Source organism: Coptis chinensis, chromosome 1 (genome assembly GCF_015680905.1).
Source record: "Coptis chinensis isolate HL-2020 chromosome 1, ASM1568090v1, whole genome shotgun sequence".
In the NCBI taxonomy this organism is placed as follows: domain Eukaryota; kingdom Viridiplantae; phylum Streptophyta; class Magnoliopsida; order Ranunculales; family Ranunculaceae; genus Coptis; species Coptis chinensis.
Genome location: NC_141456.1, coordinates 45,641,730 through 45,661,566, shown reverse-complemented (window position 1 = coordinate 45,661,566; position 19,837 = coordinate 45,641,730). Strand labels below are relative to the sequence as shown.

The 19,837-nt window shown below is 36.9% G+C and overlaps 1 protein-coding gene across 1 annotated transcript; it reads left to right on the top strand.

Annotated features, from left to right (window-relative positions):
- Positions 1–15,989: 15,989 nt before the first annotated feature.
- LOC147524252 (uncharacterized) lies at positions 15,990–19,070 on the top strand. Its single transcript, XM_086574061.1, has 4 exons — positions 15,990–16,543; positions 16,654–17,142; positions 18,816–18,909; positions 19,005–19,070. The coding sequence occupies exons 1-4, from the start codon at positions 15,990–15,992 to the stop codon at positions 19,068–19,070; spliced, it is 1,203 nt and encodes a 400-aa protein (XP_086430187.1).
- The last annotated feature ends 767 nt before the right edge of the window (positions 19,071–19,837 follow it).

Here is a 19,837-nt window from a genome sequence, read left to right as displayed (position 1 = left end):
TGTAGTTTTAACCCCTTAATAATCATACTTTTAGACCAATTATGTGAATAATAAGTAAGAGTTAATACTGATTACGTGTTTTTATGCATTCCAGGCTTCAAAGTCCATTATGTGCAGAAATGTGCCACTTTAGCGAGATAAAGGAGAAAAGGTCAGTTGCTAAGGAGTTCTGTGAATAAAGGCCAAGATTCAAGGAGACAAAGCCTTTGTAAAGCCCGTTCAAAAGCTGAAAAGTCAACACGGGCAGAAACAGCACACAAAGTCAGCAGAACTTCCGAAGATCATATCTTTGGACTCAGACCTCGAAATTGGGCCTACCTTATGTCAAAACGACCGGCTCGAAAAGAGCTTTCCAATGGTCTAAGCCTTGACCCAATCAGAGGAGCAAAAGTGGACAAAATATCTGTCGAAGCCAACTGCAGCTGAAGAGCCCATTTTGGACTAAAGAAATTGGGTTTTGGGCCTGATTCTCTGGCCCAAAACATGGCTCCAAGCCCATGCACGATTTTTGGATCTGAAAGTATAAAAACAAAAGCTTAGCTCTTTGTTAAGGGTAGATAGTTAGACCTAGATTAGAATTAGATTAGTTAGCCTCCATTAATGAGTTTTAGAACTTAGTTTTAGAATTTCATTTCTTGTTTTAGATTAATTGCTTGAATCATTGAATATCATTTATTAGATAAATAAAATAGTAGTTATTCTTGTCAATTTCGATTTTTGTCATTTACAATTTATTAGATCTAATTTCAATTCTTGTTATCATTCAATTCTTAGTTATTAATTAGATTTCGATTATTGTTTAGTTAAATTTCATAAAGTTAGAATCTTTGTAATATGTTGTATTCAATTTCAATGGGAAATGATGGGTTGATGAATCAAGGCTAAACCCTCCATTAGAGGGGTTGATGAAGCCTTGATGAAAACGTAGTTGTATACTGTAGAAGCGTTGTAGAGTCTATTCCATTCTAGAAGGTCGTGTTTCACCATGAGAATGGGTGGACGACCTCACATGCTAGTTATAATTGGTAGAAATGCAATGTTAATTAGGGATTAGAATGAGCAATTCTTACCGTAAGAACGTAAGAATTGGATTACAACAGTCTATTCTAGGTGATTAAGTTGGATTCGAGGTGGATTCAATTCCCCTCTAATTCTTTATCTAGATTCAAGAACATTAGTATTTCCATATATTTCGTAGTGACATTCAACATATTGCTTTTCATATTGCATCGTAGTATAATTCCCCTTCGTAAAGCTCTCATTGACTTAAGACTGATTAATTAGATTAGAAAACAATTCCATGCTAGAGCATTAGGAGTGGAACGAATTTGTTACTCCACTCTATTTCGATAGAATTGAGAGTAGAAACTTTGATAAATATAGACACGTAAATTAGTTTTAGTTTACTTACGTTTTGAGTTTTATAGTTCATTTCGTAGGTAAACTATATTCATTTTATGTTTATCAAATGGCGCCGCTGCCATCTTAGTGCACTTTAGCATTGTTTTCATAGTAGAATTAATCATTTTTAAGTCCCATTAAACCCACCCACCCTTGTTTGATTCATACTATGGTTATTTGTTTCAAATATTTAAAATTCATGACAAAATTACACTTTGAAGCGCAACCCGGCTTATAAGGATGCGCCTACTCCTCTATAGTCTGGAACACGAATTCGACCATATCGAATATCGGCCAAGTCAAGTCATCGAACAAGGAAGGCGATCACGCTCTATGCTATGCGCCACTTCTAAGCCAAAAATCCCGGATTTCAACAGGTTTGTTTCAAACTTCGATTTTTAAGTTTTTCAGTGTTCTAACTTGTTATTTACACTGAACACGCGTAAACAAGACGCTATTCATAAGCGAAGCAAGGACGCTATCAAGTATTCCTTTCTTCCATATCTCGCATCTCCAGTTAGAGGTTCATACTAATATATCAAGATTGTTTGGATTGTTTTCATGTTTAGACTTAGACTTGCATGAGATTAAGGTCTGGTCGGAGAAAAACACCGAACGTAATTAACCGTCAACGTCAACAAACAAATCTATCGAGTATACCAATCACTACACCTCTAACTACTATCCCACCAACCACACCTGACATAATGGCTGAAGAAAGAGAGACTCCTCTCTCCGACTTTTACAAAGCCTTGAGCGATAGCCCTAAATCTTGCATCGTTCTAGCGGACCCGATTGGGGATTTTCAATTCCCCCAAACATATTTAATTTGTTACCCGTTTTCCATGGTTTAGGCCATGAAAAACCTTACCAACACATGCGTAAGATTGAACAAGTCCTTACAACATTCCATCATCCTACGGTTGGTGAGGAACAAATTAAACCGAGGGTATTTCCCTTCACCTTAGCCGATAAAGGCGTCTTGGTTTAACTTAATCCCAAGCACCTAACTCGTGGACTCGTGGGCTAAACTTGTTCAAATTGTTTATGGAACATTTTACCCACCCCTAAAGATGGATGAGATGCTTTCCAAGATTCATTTTTTTCGGCGTAATCCTCATGAATAATTTTTCTCGAGGCTTGGAATCATTTCACCGATCCGCTTATAGAGTGTCCACACCATAACCTAGCAAAAGACACGTTAGTTCGTGCCTTTTTCAAAGGACTTCAACATCACCATAAAGAAGTCCTTGACATAATGAATGGGGGTTTCCTAAGTAAAGGAGCCTCGAGAGGCATATAAATTTTGGAAGATCGACTAAAGCGTAATAATAATTGGGGGTAGTGACGATTACTCCGCTCCGCTAGTTCTTCTTCAACATTAAGGCTACTAGTATGTTTGAGGTTAAATCAGATCCCGAGCTTAAAACTCTAATTGAATCCCTCACAAAAAGGTAGAGGCCATTTCGTACAACAAAAGCCTATCCCCATCATGAATGTAAATTCAAATCCATGTAGTTTATGTTGGAGTCCCGAGCATCCCGACTCCCATCGTCATATAGCCTATGAACATTCTTGTTCCATTAATAGTGAACCTAACGCCCTTGGAGACAAAATCCCAACTTCGGTTGGAGAAATAACCAACAAGTCACACCTACGGGTACAATAATCAATATGTTAGGCCAACGACAGTTATAACCAAGCTCCACCACAACAAGGGCGGGATCGGGGTAATTATAATAATTATAACAACCAAAGCGCCAACCCTCGACAAGGTCAAGCACAAGGTCAATGTAGTTATAATAATTATAATGCTAATAGAGGTATCGTTCCGGTAAATAATAACTATCACAATCCACCCATAAATAATCAACGCGAGATAGTTCGAAATACACCACCCGTGACTATCTTGCACCCACACAACCGGATCGTCTTGACACCTTCATACAAGTGAGCCAACAACTTTTCCAAACCATGGCTCAATCTAACCAACACATTCTACAATCCGTTAATAATTTAAACCAACAGTTAGCCCAAGAGAAAGCCCAACCAAAAGTGTTTTCCGTGCCAAAACGATACCCGACCTAGAAGAAAAAAACCACAGCCTTTGAGGTAAACGGTAATACTAGTACGGAAACTACAACCGTAGGTGAGCTAAATGCCATCACCACTCTCCCGCTTACGGAAGAGTGGTTGATAACAAAGTAACTATGCCTATAGTTATCCCATTAGTACTCCCTACACCGGATATCGAACTAGATACGAAATAGAAACCAAGAACCTACCACCGTAGAGGTACCCGGTTAAACCACAACCTAAGAAATAGAAAGCCAAGGTTACACATCAAGTCGAGCCATACGCTAAATATAGAGCGAAAACCACCGTTCCCTCGAAATTAGCCATGCTAACCGGGGGATACTAACTTTGAGGAGATTAGGAACATTTTCAAAAATCTAACGATAAACCTTCCTTTTCTCGAAGCTATCAAAAGCTACCTAACCACGCTAAGTTTCTTAAGGAGTTGTGCACTGCTAGGCGTAAGACCAACATACCTAAAGACACCTTTCTAACTGAACAGTTCCCAACTTTATCCGAAAATAATGGAATTGTTAAGTACAAGGACCCTGGTCGTCCTACTGTACAATGCACCTTAGGAGATTTTCACACGACGATCGCTTACTAGACACGGGGGCTAGTGTTAACTTACTCCCGTTTTATTTGTATAAACAAATAGGTCTAGAGGAGATGCAACCTACTAAAATGACATTGCAATTAGCTGATCGGTCTATTAAGTATCCTAAGGGTGTGGTTGAAAACGTGCTGGTTAAAGTCCAAAATTTTTACTACCCAGCCGACTTCGTTATCCTCGACACAGAAGTCACTAACGACTCTGTACCTATCATTTTAGGGCGTCCCTTCTTGGCTACTGCCAACGCTCATAAACTGCCGCGATGGTTCGATGTCCTTGTCCTTTGGCCATCTTTCTGTTGAGGTAAATGTTTTCAAAACGAGGACACAATATCCCGATTCATCTACAAATGGAGAGGTTAGCATGATCGAGAGCTTAGCTCAAGATTACTTTAAAAACATATTTCCGGGGAAACAGATTAACAAATTCCTTTCCTTCGGAAATTCCGACTTTAACAATGACTCCCTGGTAGTAGATGAAATCGAAGAAGAATTCCTGCAACTCTTTTGCACCGCTTCTTTACCACTTCGCGAGTCCCCCTTTGCCACCAACCATTCATCCCTTGATGCTATGACGGAAGATGAATTTTTCAATCTCTATCCCAGTGATCCTTTTGACCCACCTATTAAGGAATGTCTTGCATATATCAAGATTTCTGATGATATGGACTTGAGAGCTCTAGCTGAGAATCATTCACATTCCATCACCAATATTCCCCACCCTCCACCTTTTCAAAGGAACCTCGAGTTTGCACTCGATCCTTTAGTTTCTCTCCTGTGGCTTCATGATTTTTAAATCCACCTAGTAAACAAATACTTGCCAAGGATAAACCACTTGACACCTTCATTTTCAGACTTGAGACAGTCCCTAACTACACCATGAATGAGTTTTGTGCTAAACCCACATCCTCATTTTTTCCATGCTTTCCCTCTAAAACTTATCCCAATCCACCATATTTTTCACAACCATTCACTTTTCCACACTTATTCACTAGGACACCCTCTCATTCAAAGATGAAACATAAGGTGCATGCTCGGTTATGTTATAGGTCTATCCGACTTCGCTTTCATTCCACTAGGCTGCGTCGTAGGAAATCTTGGTGCTTGATTGTGTTTGGATATGTTTTCTGTGATATTTATTTATGGAACGATCCACAACTATTTCGGTTGTTGATATATGATAAACTGCATATTCATACATATGTTTAGATAAGTCTAGGGAATCTGACTTTAAAAGACCCAAGTTTTCGTACAATACCAACTTTCTGGAGTATAGGCCAAACAAAATTTTCAAACTTAAAAAGAGTTTTCCAATTTTGTTTGGGGTGGCATGATTTTTGGTATCCATTTCAAATCATGTTGCCACCCTAAGCTTTCATGTTTACTCCAAAGAGAGTTTGTGTTAGTTAGAAATGCGCACCGGTTTAATTGTGCTTCATATTATCATATCATCTTTACAATATTTCTCATTACAGTGCGCCAATTTTTGCCACGTTTCTATGGTACATTCTTTCCTTATCTCTTTACACTTTGAGGACAAAGTGTTCGATTGTTTAAGGGGTGGGATAGAAACATTTGCAAAAATTAGACACTTTTAGGATGTAAATTACGCACTTTTATTTATAAAATATTAAAAATTATAAAAATTAGTTAGTTACATAATTTAATTGTGCTATTGAATTGTTTCATTAACCCCCTTCTCCCAAATTGTTTGGGGGTGGTATAGAAACACGATGTAAATGTTAAGCACATATTAGGTTGTATATTACGTATTATTTGTCTTAAAAATATTAAAAATAAAAATAAAAATAAAAATAAAAAGTTTATGCTATACACTTAGGAATATTGGTATTGTTTCTTTCTCTATGCTATTAATAATCTAGAAGTCTCACGTAGCTTTTGCATTAGAATAGTTTTTAGAAACTTAGGTTAATATATAGGTAATAATCTTTGCATCTATCTATAAATATATTACATGAGTATCTATGATTGTTGGGTAGTAAGTTTCTAAAATCTAGGCTAGAGTACTTATTCTACAAATCCTGTGAGAATATAGCCTAAAGCCTTATATGAGTGAAACATTTGAGAAATGACACAAGGGATAAGTATATTCCGAATAGAGAAATCACACGTCCACTTGCTTAATTGACCACTATACCATGTCCTAAGAGAGAATTTAGGCCCTTTTTGGATCGATATAGCTAGAAACTCTGACCTAAGTATATTTTCCGCTAGTCACCCCACTGAGCCTTTCATTAGCCCTTTCATATACCACAAATCCTTTACCCTGTTACAAAACAAAACAAAATAAAAAAAATCAACCTACCCAATTTAGATAAGTATGAGAATAGAATAAGGAAGAAAGAAGAAGAGAAAAACCTGTGTAAACAAAAGTTAGTTAATTGCTTCAGAAAATAAAGAAAAGAAGTTTTCATCCAAAGAAAAGAAAAATAGAAATAGAAATAAAATAAAAACTCCAAAAAAATAGAATAAAAGGAGTCAAAAGCCAAAGAAAAAAAAAAAAAATATGGCTAAGGATGGAAACAAAGTGTAGAAGCAAAAGTAAATAACAAGGTTTTCTCTAGTTACATAATATGAAGACTCTATTATCTCAGACTTGTCCCTTTTGAATATCCATTTCCTTCCTTCTTAAACCATCTCCTAATCCCCACAACACCTAATAAAGACCTCTAGCTTAATTAGGAATAGGTTAGTGGGATAGTAAGTGGAAGATGTGTTTGATCAACTTCGGCTTCCTTGTGTGTCATTGAGATTGTAAGGTAAAGTATGCCCACTGCACACTGGAGTAGCAAAACTTGAGTGGAAAAATCAGAGTGATTTTTGTCTTGACTTTTATGTGAGAACCTACTTAAGGACGCTATTCCAAAGTTTCAGAAACGGACCTGTTACTGCATTTCATAGCATTACTCATTGTATATATGTTTATTTGTAGATGATTGATTATTATGCATATATTAGCTTAAGTTTCGACATGATTATTCTGTATTCATTGCTAGTGAGATGTATAGATAATTGAGACATAAATAAGGAAACAATAGTTTTATTTCTTAGTTGTTGTAGTATAGATGAAGTTTGTGAGTACCTTCACTGGAAAACTCTCACGAGACTATAACTCGTCCACTAGGGAATTCCTAGTGGTTTAAGGCCTTGTTGAATATGGTCAATGCAATCACACTCAGCGAAACGAGAATAGATAGAACTCCATTTTTGGTTACTTATTCTAATTTCTCATCTTTGCTTGAGGACAAGCAAAATGCTGTTTGGGGGTGGTTTGATAAGAGCCCAAAACTGTGGTTTTAACCCCTTAATAATCATACTTTTAGACCAATTATGTGAATAATAAGTAAGAGTTAATACTGATTACGTGTTTTTATGCATTTCAGGCTTCAAAGTCCATTATGTGTAGAAATGTGCCACTTTAGCGAGATAAAGGAGCAAAGGTCAGTTGCTAAGGAGTTCTGTTAATAAAGGCCAAGATTCAAGGAGACAAAGCCTTTGTAAAGCCCAGTCAAAAGCTGAAAAGTCAACACGGGCAGAAACAGCACACAAAGTCAGCAGAACTTCCGAAGACCATATCTTTGGACTCCGACCTCGGAATTGAGCCTACCTTATGTCAAAACGACCGACTCGGAAAGAGCTTTCCAATGGTCTAAGCCTTGACCCAATCAGAGAAGCAAAAGTGGACAAAACATCTGTCGAAGCCAACTGCAGCTGAAGAGCCCATTTTGAACTAAAGAAATTGGGTTTTGGGCCTGATTCTCTGGCCCAAAACATGGCTCCAAGCCCATGCACGATTTTTGGATCTGAAAGTATAAAAACAAAAGCTTAGCTCTTTGTTAAGGGTAGATAGTTAGACCTAGATTAGAATTAGATTAATTAGCCTCCATTAATGAGTTTTAGAACTTAGTTTTAGAATTTCATTTCTTGTTTTAGATTAATTGCTTGAATCATTGAATATCATTCATTAGATAAATAAAATAGTAGTTATTCTTGTCAATTTTGATTTTTGTCATTTACAATTTATTAGATCTAATTTCAATTCTTGTTATCATTCAATTCTTAGTTATTAATTAGATTTCGATTATTGTTTAGTTAAATTTCATAAAGTTAGAATCTTTGTAATATGTTGTATTCAATTTCAATGGAAAATGATGGGTTGATGAATCAAGGCTAAACCCTCCATTAGAGGGGTTGATGAAGCCTTGATGAAAACGTAGTTGTATAGTGTAGAAGCGTTGTAGAGTCTATTCCATTCTAGAAGGTCGTGTTTCACCATGAGAATGGGTGGACGACCTCACATGCTAGTTATAATTGGTAGAAATGCCATGTTAATTAGGGATTAGAACAAGCAATTCTTACCGTAAGAACGTAAGAATTGGATTACAACAGTCTATTCTAGGTGATTAAGTTGGATTCGAGGTGGATTCAATTCCCCTCTAATTCTTTATCTAGATTCAAGAACATTAGTATTTCCATATATTTCGTAGTGACATTCAACATATTGCTTTTCATATTGCATCGTAGTATAATTCCCCTTCGTAAAGCTCTCATTGACTTAAGACTGATTAATTAGATTAGAAAACAATTCCATGCTAGAGCACTAGGAGTGGAACGAATTTGTTACTCCACTATATTTCGATAGAATTGAGAGTAGAAACTTTGATAAATATAGACACGTAAATTAGTTTTAGTTTACTTACGTTTTGAGTTTTATAGTTCATTTCGTAGGTAAACTATATTCATTTTATGTTTATCAGTAGACCAACAGTTCCATGCACATTAGGTGACAAATATACGACTACTGCGTTACTAGACTTAGGAGCTAGTGTGAACTTACTTCCATATTACTTATTCAAACAACTAGGTTTTCATGAGCTTAAACTTACTACCATGACTTTGCAGTTAGCCGATCGTTCTATTAAGTATCCAAAAGGTATTGTGGAAAACATCATCGTAAAAGTCCAAAACTTTTACTATCCCGTCGATTTTGTCATTCTGGATACAGAAGTTGTCTGTGACTCCATTCTTATCATCTTAGGGCATCCGTTCCTAGCAACTGCTAATGCACTCATAAACTGTAGGGATGGTTCCATGACCATGTCATTCGAAAATCTTTCAGTCGAGGTTAATGTGTTCAAGTTAATAAAACAAATTCAAGAGGCTGAGAAGGATGGTGAGGTTAACACGGTTGATAGCCTTGTGCAAGAGTATTTAACAAACTCTTTTCCTATCGATAAAGTACACCAATTTCTTTCCTTTGGTGTTTCTGAATTTGATGTCGATGCTTACACACAGGAAGTAAACGTGTTATTAGAGTCAATACCAATATTTGACCCTACTACCATACTATCGAGCGATTTGGATGAACATCAATATGTTTTCTCTATGGAATACGACTTTCCTCGAGAATCTTTGATACCCACTCCTCCCACCCCTGACTTAAAGCCTATTCCTTCGGATTTAAAATACGTACATCTTGATCTAGATGGTAGTCACCCAATTATCATATCATCACAATTGATTGACGATCAGGAATCCCGTTTAATTAATGTCATTCAAAAACACCGTTCTGATATTGGATGGTCTCTCGATGACATTAAGGGGATTGACCCTAGTGTGTGCACCCATCGTATACATCTTGGAGAAAATGCAAAGAGGTTGCGTGAACCACAACGTCGTCTATACCCCGCCATGAAGGATGTGGTAAAGGAGGAAGTTTTAAGGTTACTCGATGCAGGTATTATTTGCCCTATCTCTAATAGTATTTAGGTAAGTCTAGTACACATTGTTCCCAAGAAGTCTGGCATTATAGTTGTGTGAAATGATAAAGATAAATGCATCTCTACTCGTATCCCAATGAAATGGAGAATATGCATTAACTCTCACAAACTTAATGCGGTTACTCGTAAAGATCATTTCCCACTTTCCTTCATCGACCATATGCTTGAATGTTTAGTAGGTCATGCATATTATTATTTTTTTGAAGGCTATTCAGGATATTTTTAAATATTCATAGATCATGCTGATAAAGAAAAAACAATGTTCACCTGTCCGTTTGGTACATTTGCATATAAACGAATGTCTTTCGACCTTTACAGTGCCCCTAGTATATTCCAACGTTATATACTTCACATTTTCAGTGATATGGTTGAACGTTTTATGGAAGTCTTCATGGACGATTTTTCAATATATGGTAATTCTTTCGATAGATGTCTATCAAATCTTGAAATGGTTTTTGCACGTTGTGAAGAGAAAAATCTCATTATTAATTGGGAAAAATGCCATTTTATGGTTACAAAAGGAATAGTTCTAGGACATATATATTGTTTCAAAGGACGAAATCGAAGTCGATAAAGCTAAGATTGATAAAATTGCTTCCCTTCCTATACCAAAAATAGTTCGTGACATACGAGCATTTTTAGGACACGCAGGGTTCTATAAGAGATTTATTCAAGATTTCTCTAAGGTTGCTCGACCTTTAACAAATCTCCTGCTTAAAGATGCCATGTTTGACTTCAATTTCAATTGCAAACAAGCTTTTAAGACCTTAAAATCTGCCCTGACTATAGCTCCTATAATTCAACCACCTGATTGGTCTAAACCTTTTGAATTAATGTATGATGCTAGCAACTACGCTGTTGGAGCTGTCCTAGGGCAACACTGAGATGATAAGCCAATTGTCATTTACTATACTAGTAAAACTCTTAATGAAGCTCAACGTAACTATACTATTACTGAGAAAGAGTTTCTCACTATTGTCTATGCCTTGGATAAGTTTCGTCCTTACCTAGTTGGTTCTTCCACAATAGTCTACACTGACCATGCAGCGCTTCATTACCTATTAGCAAAAAACGATGCAAAACAGAGGTTGATCCCGATGGATCCTCCTATTGCAAGAGTTTACTCTAGAAATTAGAGATAAAAAAGGTTGCGAGAATGTGGTTGCGGACCATTTATCATGACTCGTTAGTGATGTCAATAATGATACCGAACCTATCTGTGATTCCTTTCCCGATGAACACTTGTATTTTGTCTTTTCGTCTCCTTGGTACGCTGATATAGTAAATTACCTAGTTACCGAGGAAGTCCCTTCATCTTGGTCTCGTACTGACCGAAAAAAGTTCTTATCCACTGTGAATTTTTTTTTTTGGGATGATCCCTACCTCTTCAAGTATTGTTCAGACCAAATGATCTGCCACTGCATTCCTGACTAGGAACACAATGACGTGTTATCCTTCTGCCATGAACAATCTTGTGGTGGTAATTTTAGTGGTAAAAAACCTACGGCCAAGGTTCTACAATGTGGGTTTTATTGGCCAACACTGTTTAGAGATGCACATAAGCATTGCAAAGCATGCACCCGCTGCCAGCAGCTAGGACGTATTACTCAGCGTAATATGATGCCCTTAAATCCAATTTTAATTGTGAGAATTTTTGATGTGTGGGGCATCGACTTCATGGGTCCCTTTCCAAATTCTCATAGCTTTGTCTACATACTGGTAGATGTTAACTATGTGTCAAAATAGATTGAGGCAATAACATGTTGTGCGAATGATCATAAGACTGTCATTTTGTTTGTAAAAGAAAATATTTTCTCTTGTTTTGGTGTTCCCAAAGCTATCATTAGTGATGGGGGAAAACATTTTTGTAATAAAATTTTTGAGTTGTTAGTAAAGAAATATGGAGTCACTCACAAGGTGGCAACTCCATATCATCCTCAGACCAGTGGCCAAGTAGAAGTCTTTAATAGAGAGATGAAGTCCATTTTAGAAAAAGCAGTTAATCCATCTAGGAAAGACTGGTCTCTCTGATTATCTGATGCCTTATGGGCATATAGAATAGCCTTTAAGACAATTATATGCATGTCTCCTTACCGCCTCATTTTTGGAAAACCTTGTCATCTACCGGTTGAACTTGAGCATCCTGTTTTATGGGCCATTAAAAGCCTAAATTATAATACCAATGTGGCAGGCAAGAAGCGAAAATTGCAATTAAATGCGCTTGAGGAAATTTGGAGTGATGCATATGATGTCTCGAAGTCCTATAAAGCCAACATGAAAAGAGTGCACGACAAGCACATATTGAGAAAAGATTTCAAAATTGGTCAAAACATTTTGTTGTACAACTCAAGATTACACATTTTTCTAGGAAAATTAAAAACATGATGGTCTGGTCCTTTCACTGTCTCTACTGTCTTTGAAAAATTTAAACGATAATAGTGAATTTCAAATAAATGGCCAACGACTTAAACATTATCATGAGTTGCGTTCTCCAGATGTCGAAAAGACTCTTCTCTAAGATATAGTCTACAGAGAGTACTAGATTCGCTGGTGTACTTCCCTCCATGTGCCTATAAAAAGGGGAAGTACACCATTTTGGTAGCCGGGCCCTCTTTTTTTTTTTTTTTTTTTATATTGCTCAGAGTGTGTCATTGCAAGCGCTGGAACCGTAGTCCACAACAACTCTATTTCAAAACTGAGTATAAATGTCTTTTGATAATCGAGCAAACGTGCCTTCTAGTAAACAATGGATAGCAAAAAGTTCCCATCTTTCCTTCTCTTCTCTTTTCTACTCTTTTCCTCGCAAACTTCAGCTAATCATTTGGTGTAAGTCTCACTCATCATGAATTGGTAATGGTCATAGTACATTTGCTCGTAAACGACGTGCACGATGGATGGGGTGGTGTATGCATTGTCAAATACCTTTCTGTCTAGGTCTTTAATCACTATCTGATACTTGCCGGTATAAGGTATACACTTGCATGACACCAGTTGAGCAAGATAAACTTCGTTATCGTGCCGTTGGTCCCATGGGTTGGGAATTGTCTTGAGGATTTGACGTTAAAAGACTCAACATGTATATACTTGTGTCTTTTATTTTTCCCTTTGCACTAAGCATTGTGCACAAAGAGATTCGTGTTCAACATCGGATGTCGCCTACTCGAGACGTGTAATGGATTTCACCAGGCCAACCCCTAGTTGTTTGCTATTTGATTTCATTTCGGGTAGTTTGAGGCTATACCATATGTACTAAGGGTAATATTATTATTAGACCATTGCACAACGGTCAGAGATGGTATCGTCCCGCACCCTAGGCCCCTAAAACATAAAGGTTAAGCCACAGTCTAGCTGGATTGGGTTCACTCCAGAGCCGACATGACAGTTACCTGATATTATATGTGTTGAGTCTTCTGGTTGTTCGGTGTTGTTAATCTCCCCTTGTATATTTGTGCATATTAAATAATAATAATAATAATAAAAAATGAGGGAAGGGTTGAACTCAACCCCCTAAAAAAAAGGGGTTTGAATGTGCACTTGCCATATCCAAGTGGATGTCATTTTTAATGCTTATCATTTTGGCAGCTCATTCGTTCCATTTAGAGTTGAAACGAATCGAGATTGGGTTTTTTAGATTTTGGTACCACTTTTTAGTACGATATTAGGAAATAGTACCACTTTTCAAAAAAATTAGGAAATAGCACCACTTTTTTTCTTGACCGTCAGTTGACCGAGTTGACCACATTCAAATTGGCAGTATTTTCAATATGGCGATATTACCCCTCTCGTGCCTCTCACGTGTTTTATGTAATTAGGTTTTGGTCCCACTTTTGAAGGTGTCCTAGACACCATGTGTTACAATCTTAGTGGTTTGGTTTTTCGTTGTAATCTTGGTCGTTAGTTTGGTTTTTCATTGATCCCGATGAATTAAGGAGGGAAACACCCACAGTGGACATAAAATGTGTTAGTTAGACTTTGGTACCACTCTATTGGTAAACATCTTCATCGTCTCTCTCTCACTTATTCACTCACTCTCTAACACTTAGTCTCTAACATTTAGTCTCTAACACTTCTCATTCACTCACTCTCTAACACTTAGTCTCCCATCATTATATTCAAATTTCGTCGTCAATTTTGAGGATGGTTATCATGGGCTTCACAAACCGTTGAACAGAACTAATCGTGGTGATATTTGAATTGATCGTGGGTCTTGATCATTGGATATCCGTTATTTGCCATTGTTAAAGGTTAGGTTAGTTTTAATGCTTAGCTTTTTAGTTGTTTTGGTAATAAAAATTATGTTTTTATATTAAATTGCATAATGTAAGATGAAAAATTGTGTTTTTATTTGAATCAGGTATGTTAGATTTCATTTTGTTCACTAAAACTCCAACACATGTATAAAGTAAAGGGACACATTACTTCCCTTTGTTTGTTAATCAATGCTCCTGCAACTTTCCTTGTTTGTTGCATGCATGTTGTTGCACCCTTGTTGCATACGTCAGAAAATTGTACTAAAAACTAAATTTACATTAAAAAGTATGACTATAACCTAATTGATAATTACCAGCATTTGGAATTTGGGGGTTCTGTTTGTGATTGTATGTGTATATTTGTTTTGCAATGAACTATGGGTGATCCTAAATTGTTGTTAGGCTTGAAAGAATTTGTCATTCATTATGATGGTGGTTGGGGAAAACTCAAAGCTGGTGAAATTAGAGGCAGTGATTACAAAGGTGGTGAGAAAGTGGAAATCGAAATAGATGGGGATGAATTTTGTTTGGAATATTTGAAGACGGATGTGGAAGAATTGGTTGGTGAAGGAGTTATATACCAGATTGATTGTATAATTGTTGGGTTTATGTGTAAGATAACACATGCTACACATATGTCGCATGTATGGGATGAGCTTCAGCCTGAGGAAGACAAGAAATACCATTTATATGTGTCTCAACCTCTAACAACCAAAACAGAATCCATAAACCCCAAATCAATTCCCACTACTTTAGTTCCCTCTCAAAACCCTAAATCAACTCCCACTCAAAAGACTAAACCAGTTGACACTAAGAAAATAAAACCTAAACCAATAGCACCTGTAAGAAAGTCTGCAAGGCTTAACATATTAATTACTAAACTAGTGTTAGGACCTAATGGAATGCCAATGGTCCTTGAGATTTCTGATGATGACAAGAGTGAAGAAGATGTTCATGATGAAGTCAATATCTTAGAGGACCCTATCTTAGAAGATGTTGTTCATGAAGGCAATAGTGAAAAAGATATTGTGATGCCAGATAGTAATGTGATAGAGTCTCAGTTAGATCCCATAGATCATGACTTATGTACTCAGAATATTCATGCCTATATTGAAGAATTGGAGGCTCATGTAGAAGATCATATGGTTGATAATACCCTTGATAATAGTGATGTAATTGAGGATTTAAATGTTGGTGATAGGGGAAATGATATACAAAAGAACTTGGACGTTGGTGGTGATGGGGGAAGTGACACTGAAGATGATCAGCATAAGTATGGTGATAGGTTTGGACATGTTTTTGGCAATAAAAAGGATACATGCTATAATAGTTGTGAAAGTGATGATGCAGATTATGATTACATTCCTACAGATAGTGATTGCTCAGATAATGAGTTAGATAAAGACATTGCTCCAATTGTGGTGGATGAAGAAGTTAAAAATTTGGAAGAAGAAATACAAGGTACTGAGTTGGGCAATGCTGTGAAGTTAAATAAAAACATTTATGAGGTAGAGGAGATGGCAAAAGTTGCAGACCCAGTGGTGGAAGAGTTTGGGATATGTGAGTTGAAGCCTAGGATGTCATGGGCTATTGTTGAGGTTTGTAGGGACTTCTTCAAAACAATGCCAATCAAGCATAAGTTTAGTACCAAGCAAGTGAGAAATGACAGACTTAGACTTGAGTTGAAGTGTAAAGTTCCTAACTGTGATTGGGCTATAATAGCTAGTGTTACTAAAAAACATAATCACACATTCATCCTCAGGAGTTATAATGATGAACATACATGTCAAGCAGATGAGAAGAACATGAGTGTAGAGCACCATGGGTTGCTAAAGCACTTTTAGAAAAAATGAGAGACCATATTGATTACAGGCCAAAGGATATAATGAAGGAGATGTTTTCACAGTTTGGAATTAACATATCCTACTGGACTGCTTGGAATGCTAGAATACAAATGCTTGAAGCAATCCATGGAAATTATGAGAATGGTTACAAACTAGCCCTAGAAATGTGTAGGCAGATTATGAGAAGAAACCCAGGTAGTATTTCCAAATACTTTGTGAAGCAATACAATTATAATTTCATTGGTGTTCTAGTTGCATTCAAGGCATCACTAGATGGGTGGAGGAATGGGTGTAGGCCAATAGTTGGTCTTGATGGTTGTTTTCTCGAAGGCAAGTATGGAGGGTGTTGTTTGACAGCTACAGGACTTGATGCCATGAATGGAATTTTCCCTCTTGGTATCTACATATGCAAAGCAGAGAACAAGGATACATGGAGGCAATTTTTATGTGAGATGAAGTCACATTTAGACATGCATAAGGACAAGATGACATTCATGAGTGACAGACAAAAGGGATATTTAGCTAGTGTAGCTGAGTACTTTCCAGACTCAAATCACAGGTACATGCTCTTTACAGATGTATTGTTTTCTTAATACATGTTTTATGATGTGGAGTTTTATAATATTAACATATGTTGTGAAGTTTGACTGATTGGTGCATATGTTGTAGATACTGCTTCAGACACATGTACCAAAACTTTAAAAAAACTTTTCGTGGTGAGTTGTGGGAGAATTTGGCTTGGGGAGCAGCAGAGGCATACAAGGTACAAGAATTTACAAGGATATTGGGTGTCATTAACAAAACTTATAGCAAAGCTTTGGATTGGTTGGACAGGGAGCCAAAGAGTTGTTGGGTTAGGGCACACTTTGATTGGACATCAAAGTGTGATCAATTGACAAACAATTTTAGTGAGTCTTTCAATTCATGGATACTTCACATAAGAGATAAACCTTGTGTCCATTTTATTGACCAATACAACCTAGATTTATTGAATTTGATGTATACCAGAAGAGAGCTTTCTATGGAGTTACTTGAGGGTGATGTTGTTCCAAATATGTTGTTTATGATAAAGAAAAGGGAGATGAGGTACAATTGGTATGAGGTAAGGGTTGTAAGTGATATTGAATACTTAGTAGTGAATACCAAGAAAGGGTCAAGGTACTCAGTTGACTTAGTGAAGCTTGGATGCACATGTATTGAGTGGCAACTGTCTGGAGTACCTTGTGTACATGGAATTGCTGTCATCAGACAAAGGAGGGGGATAAGTGGGCTAGGTGATAAGAGCCCAAAACTGTAGTTTTAACCCTGTAACAGACATACTTTTAGACCAATTATGTGAGTAAGAGTTAGCACTGATTACGTGTTTTTATGCATTTCAGGTTGCAAAGTCCATTATGTGCAGAAATGTGCCACTTTAGCGAGATAAAGGAGCAATGGTTGGTTTCTAAGGAGTTCTATGATTAAAGGCCAAGATTCAAGAAGACAAAGCCTTTCTAAAGCCCGGTCAAGGCTGAAAAGTCAAAGTCAACTTGGCGTAAAAGCAAAGACTCAAAGTCGTGAGAACTCCCAAAGGCCGTATCTTTGGACTCAGACCTCGGAATGGGGCCTACTTTATGTCAAAACGACCGGCTCGGAAAGAGATTTCCAATGGTCCAAGCCTTGACCCAATCAGAGGAGCAGAAGTGGATGAAAAATCTGTGGAGGTCAACTGCAGCTGAAGATGCCTTTTTGGACTGAATGAATTGGGTTTTGGGCCTGATTCTCTGGCCCAAAACATGGCTCTAAGCCTATGCACGATTTTTGGATCTGAATGTATAAAAACAAAAGCTTAGCTCTTTGTTAATGGTAGCTAGTTAGACCTAAATTAATATATAGAATTCTAGATCTAGTTTTATTAATTAAATTAAGTTTTAGTTCCATTTTCAATTCTTGTTTTAGATTAAATCTTTGAATCATTGTTCTTGATTGATTTAGATAAATAAAATAGTTATTTTATCAATTTCGAATTGTGTATTTCAATCTATTAGATCTGTTTTAATTATTGTTGGTTACCATTTCTTAGTTAGTAATTAGATTTTAATCATTATTGTTTAAGTAAGTAAATTTCAATTTCTTACATTATGTTTAGTTTAGATTCAATGGGAAATGTTAGTTTGATGACTCAAGCCTGAAACCTCCATTAGAGGGGTTGATGAAGCCTTGATGAAAACTTAGTGGTTAGTATAGAATTGGTTGTAGAATCTATTCCACTCTAGAAGGTCGTGTTTCGCCATGAGAATGGGTAGACGACCTCACATGCTAGTTAGTATTCGGTAGAAATGCCACGAACACTAGGGATTAGAACTCAAAATTCTCGCCGTGAGAACGTGAGAATTGAGATACAACATTCTACGCTAGGTTGTTAAGTTGGATTCAAGGTGGATTCAATTCCCCTATAATTTCTTTATCTAGATTCAAACAATCGTATTTCCATAGCATTCGTAGTTAAATTCAAGTAATCAAATTCAGTAAGTATCGTAGTAATCACCTTCGTAAAGCTCTCATTGATTTAAAAACGACTAATTAGATTAGAAAACAATCCATGCTAGAGCACTAGGAGTGGAACAAATTTGTTACTCCACTCTATTTCGATAGAATTGAGAGTTGAAACTTTGATAAAATAGACACGTAAATAGTTTTAGTTTACTTACGTTTTGAGTTCAACGTTCATTCCGTAGGTAAGCTATTCAATTTTATCTTTATCACTAGGTAAGACACTTGTTTTTCTCTTTTAATTAAATAATTATCTATTTACAATGTTCACATTAATTTACTATTTACTATGTTGGCAGATATTGTAGTCCATACTTCAGTGTTGAGGCTTTTAGACAAACTTATTTAAATTACCTTTACCCACTTGATAACATTGAGGAATGGCCAGAAATAGTAAGTCAACTAGATTCCCTAATTTATGTACTCTTTACCCTTTATTATAAGTACACTCGATAACTTAATATTGATGTTGGTATTTCTCTTAATAGGAGGATCCTGAAGAGTTGGCATCGCCTCCTGAACTAACTAGAAAGGCAGGAAGGCCAAGAAAATAGAGAATCAGGGGAGAAGATGAACCAACCAAAACAAAAAGGAAATGCAAAAAATATGGAGAACTTGGCCACAATGCAATCACATGTGCACTAAGACAGAATGGCCAATATGGAAAGAACTCTAAGAAAAGGAAGGGTAAGTTTAATTGAATGTTTTGTGGATTTATATGTTATGTTAATTGAACTGTCTCAGTGCAAGATGAAGCAACATCTGGACATCAAGTACTAGTGCAGCAACAAGAAGCCCCAGTGCAACAACAACCTCAAAGTCCCAGAGGAAGAGCAACATAACAACAACAATAACAAGTTCAAGAGCAAGCAGCAGCCCCAGTACAAAGAGGGATAAGAGGATCAAGAGGTAAGGCCAGAGGAGGAAGAGCAGCACAACAACAATAAGAACTAGTTCAAGAGCAAGCAGCAACCCCAGTGCAAAGAGGGAGAGGAGGAGCAAGGACTAGGGGAGGGAGAGGAGCAAGGACCAGGGGAGAGATAGGAGTTAGAGGAGAAGGAGAAACACCTTCAACTCCTCCAAGAAATGAAAGTATATCAGCATCAGTACAAGAGCCACTTAACCAGACACAGTAGTTGGTCAGTTATTGCTCGCATATTTTGGTGTTTTTTGCATGTTTTGCTTGTTTTGGATCATGGTTATGCTTATGATGTCACAAACAAATGGGATATGATGTCAGAAACAAATGGTTGTGTTATGTGTCCCTTATGTGTTATGGAATCCAGTACCTGTGTTTATGTGTCCCTATCTATTTTAATGG

Bases quoted from the DNA above. Each gene is read 5' to 3' on its own strand.
- LOC147524252 (XM_086574061.1), top strand. From the start codon at position 15,990: ATGAGAGACCATATTGATTACAGGCCAAAGGATATAATGAAGGAGATG. The intron at 16,544-16,653 runs GTACATGCTCTT...CATATGTTGTAG, and splicing joins TTTCCAGACTCAAATCACAG to ATACTGCTTCAGACACATGT. The intron at 18,910-19,004 runs GTAAGTCAACTA...TTCTCTTAATAG, and splicing joins TTGAGGAATGGCCAGAAATA to GAGGATCCTGAAGAGTTGGC.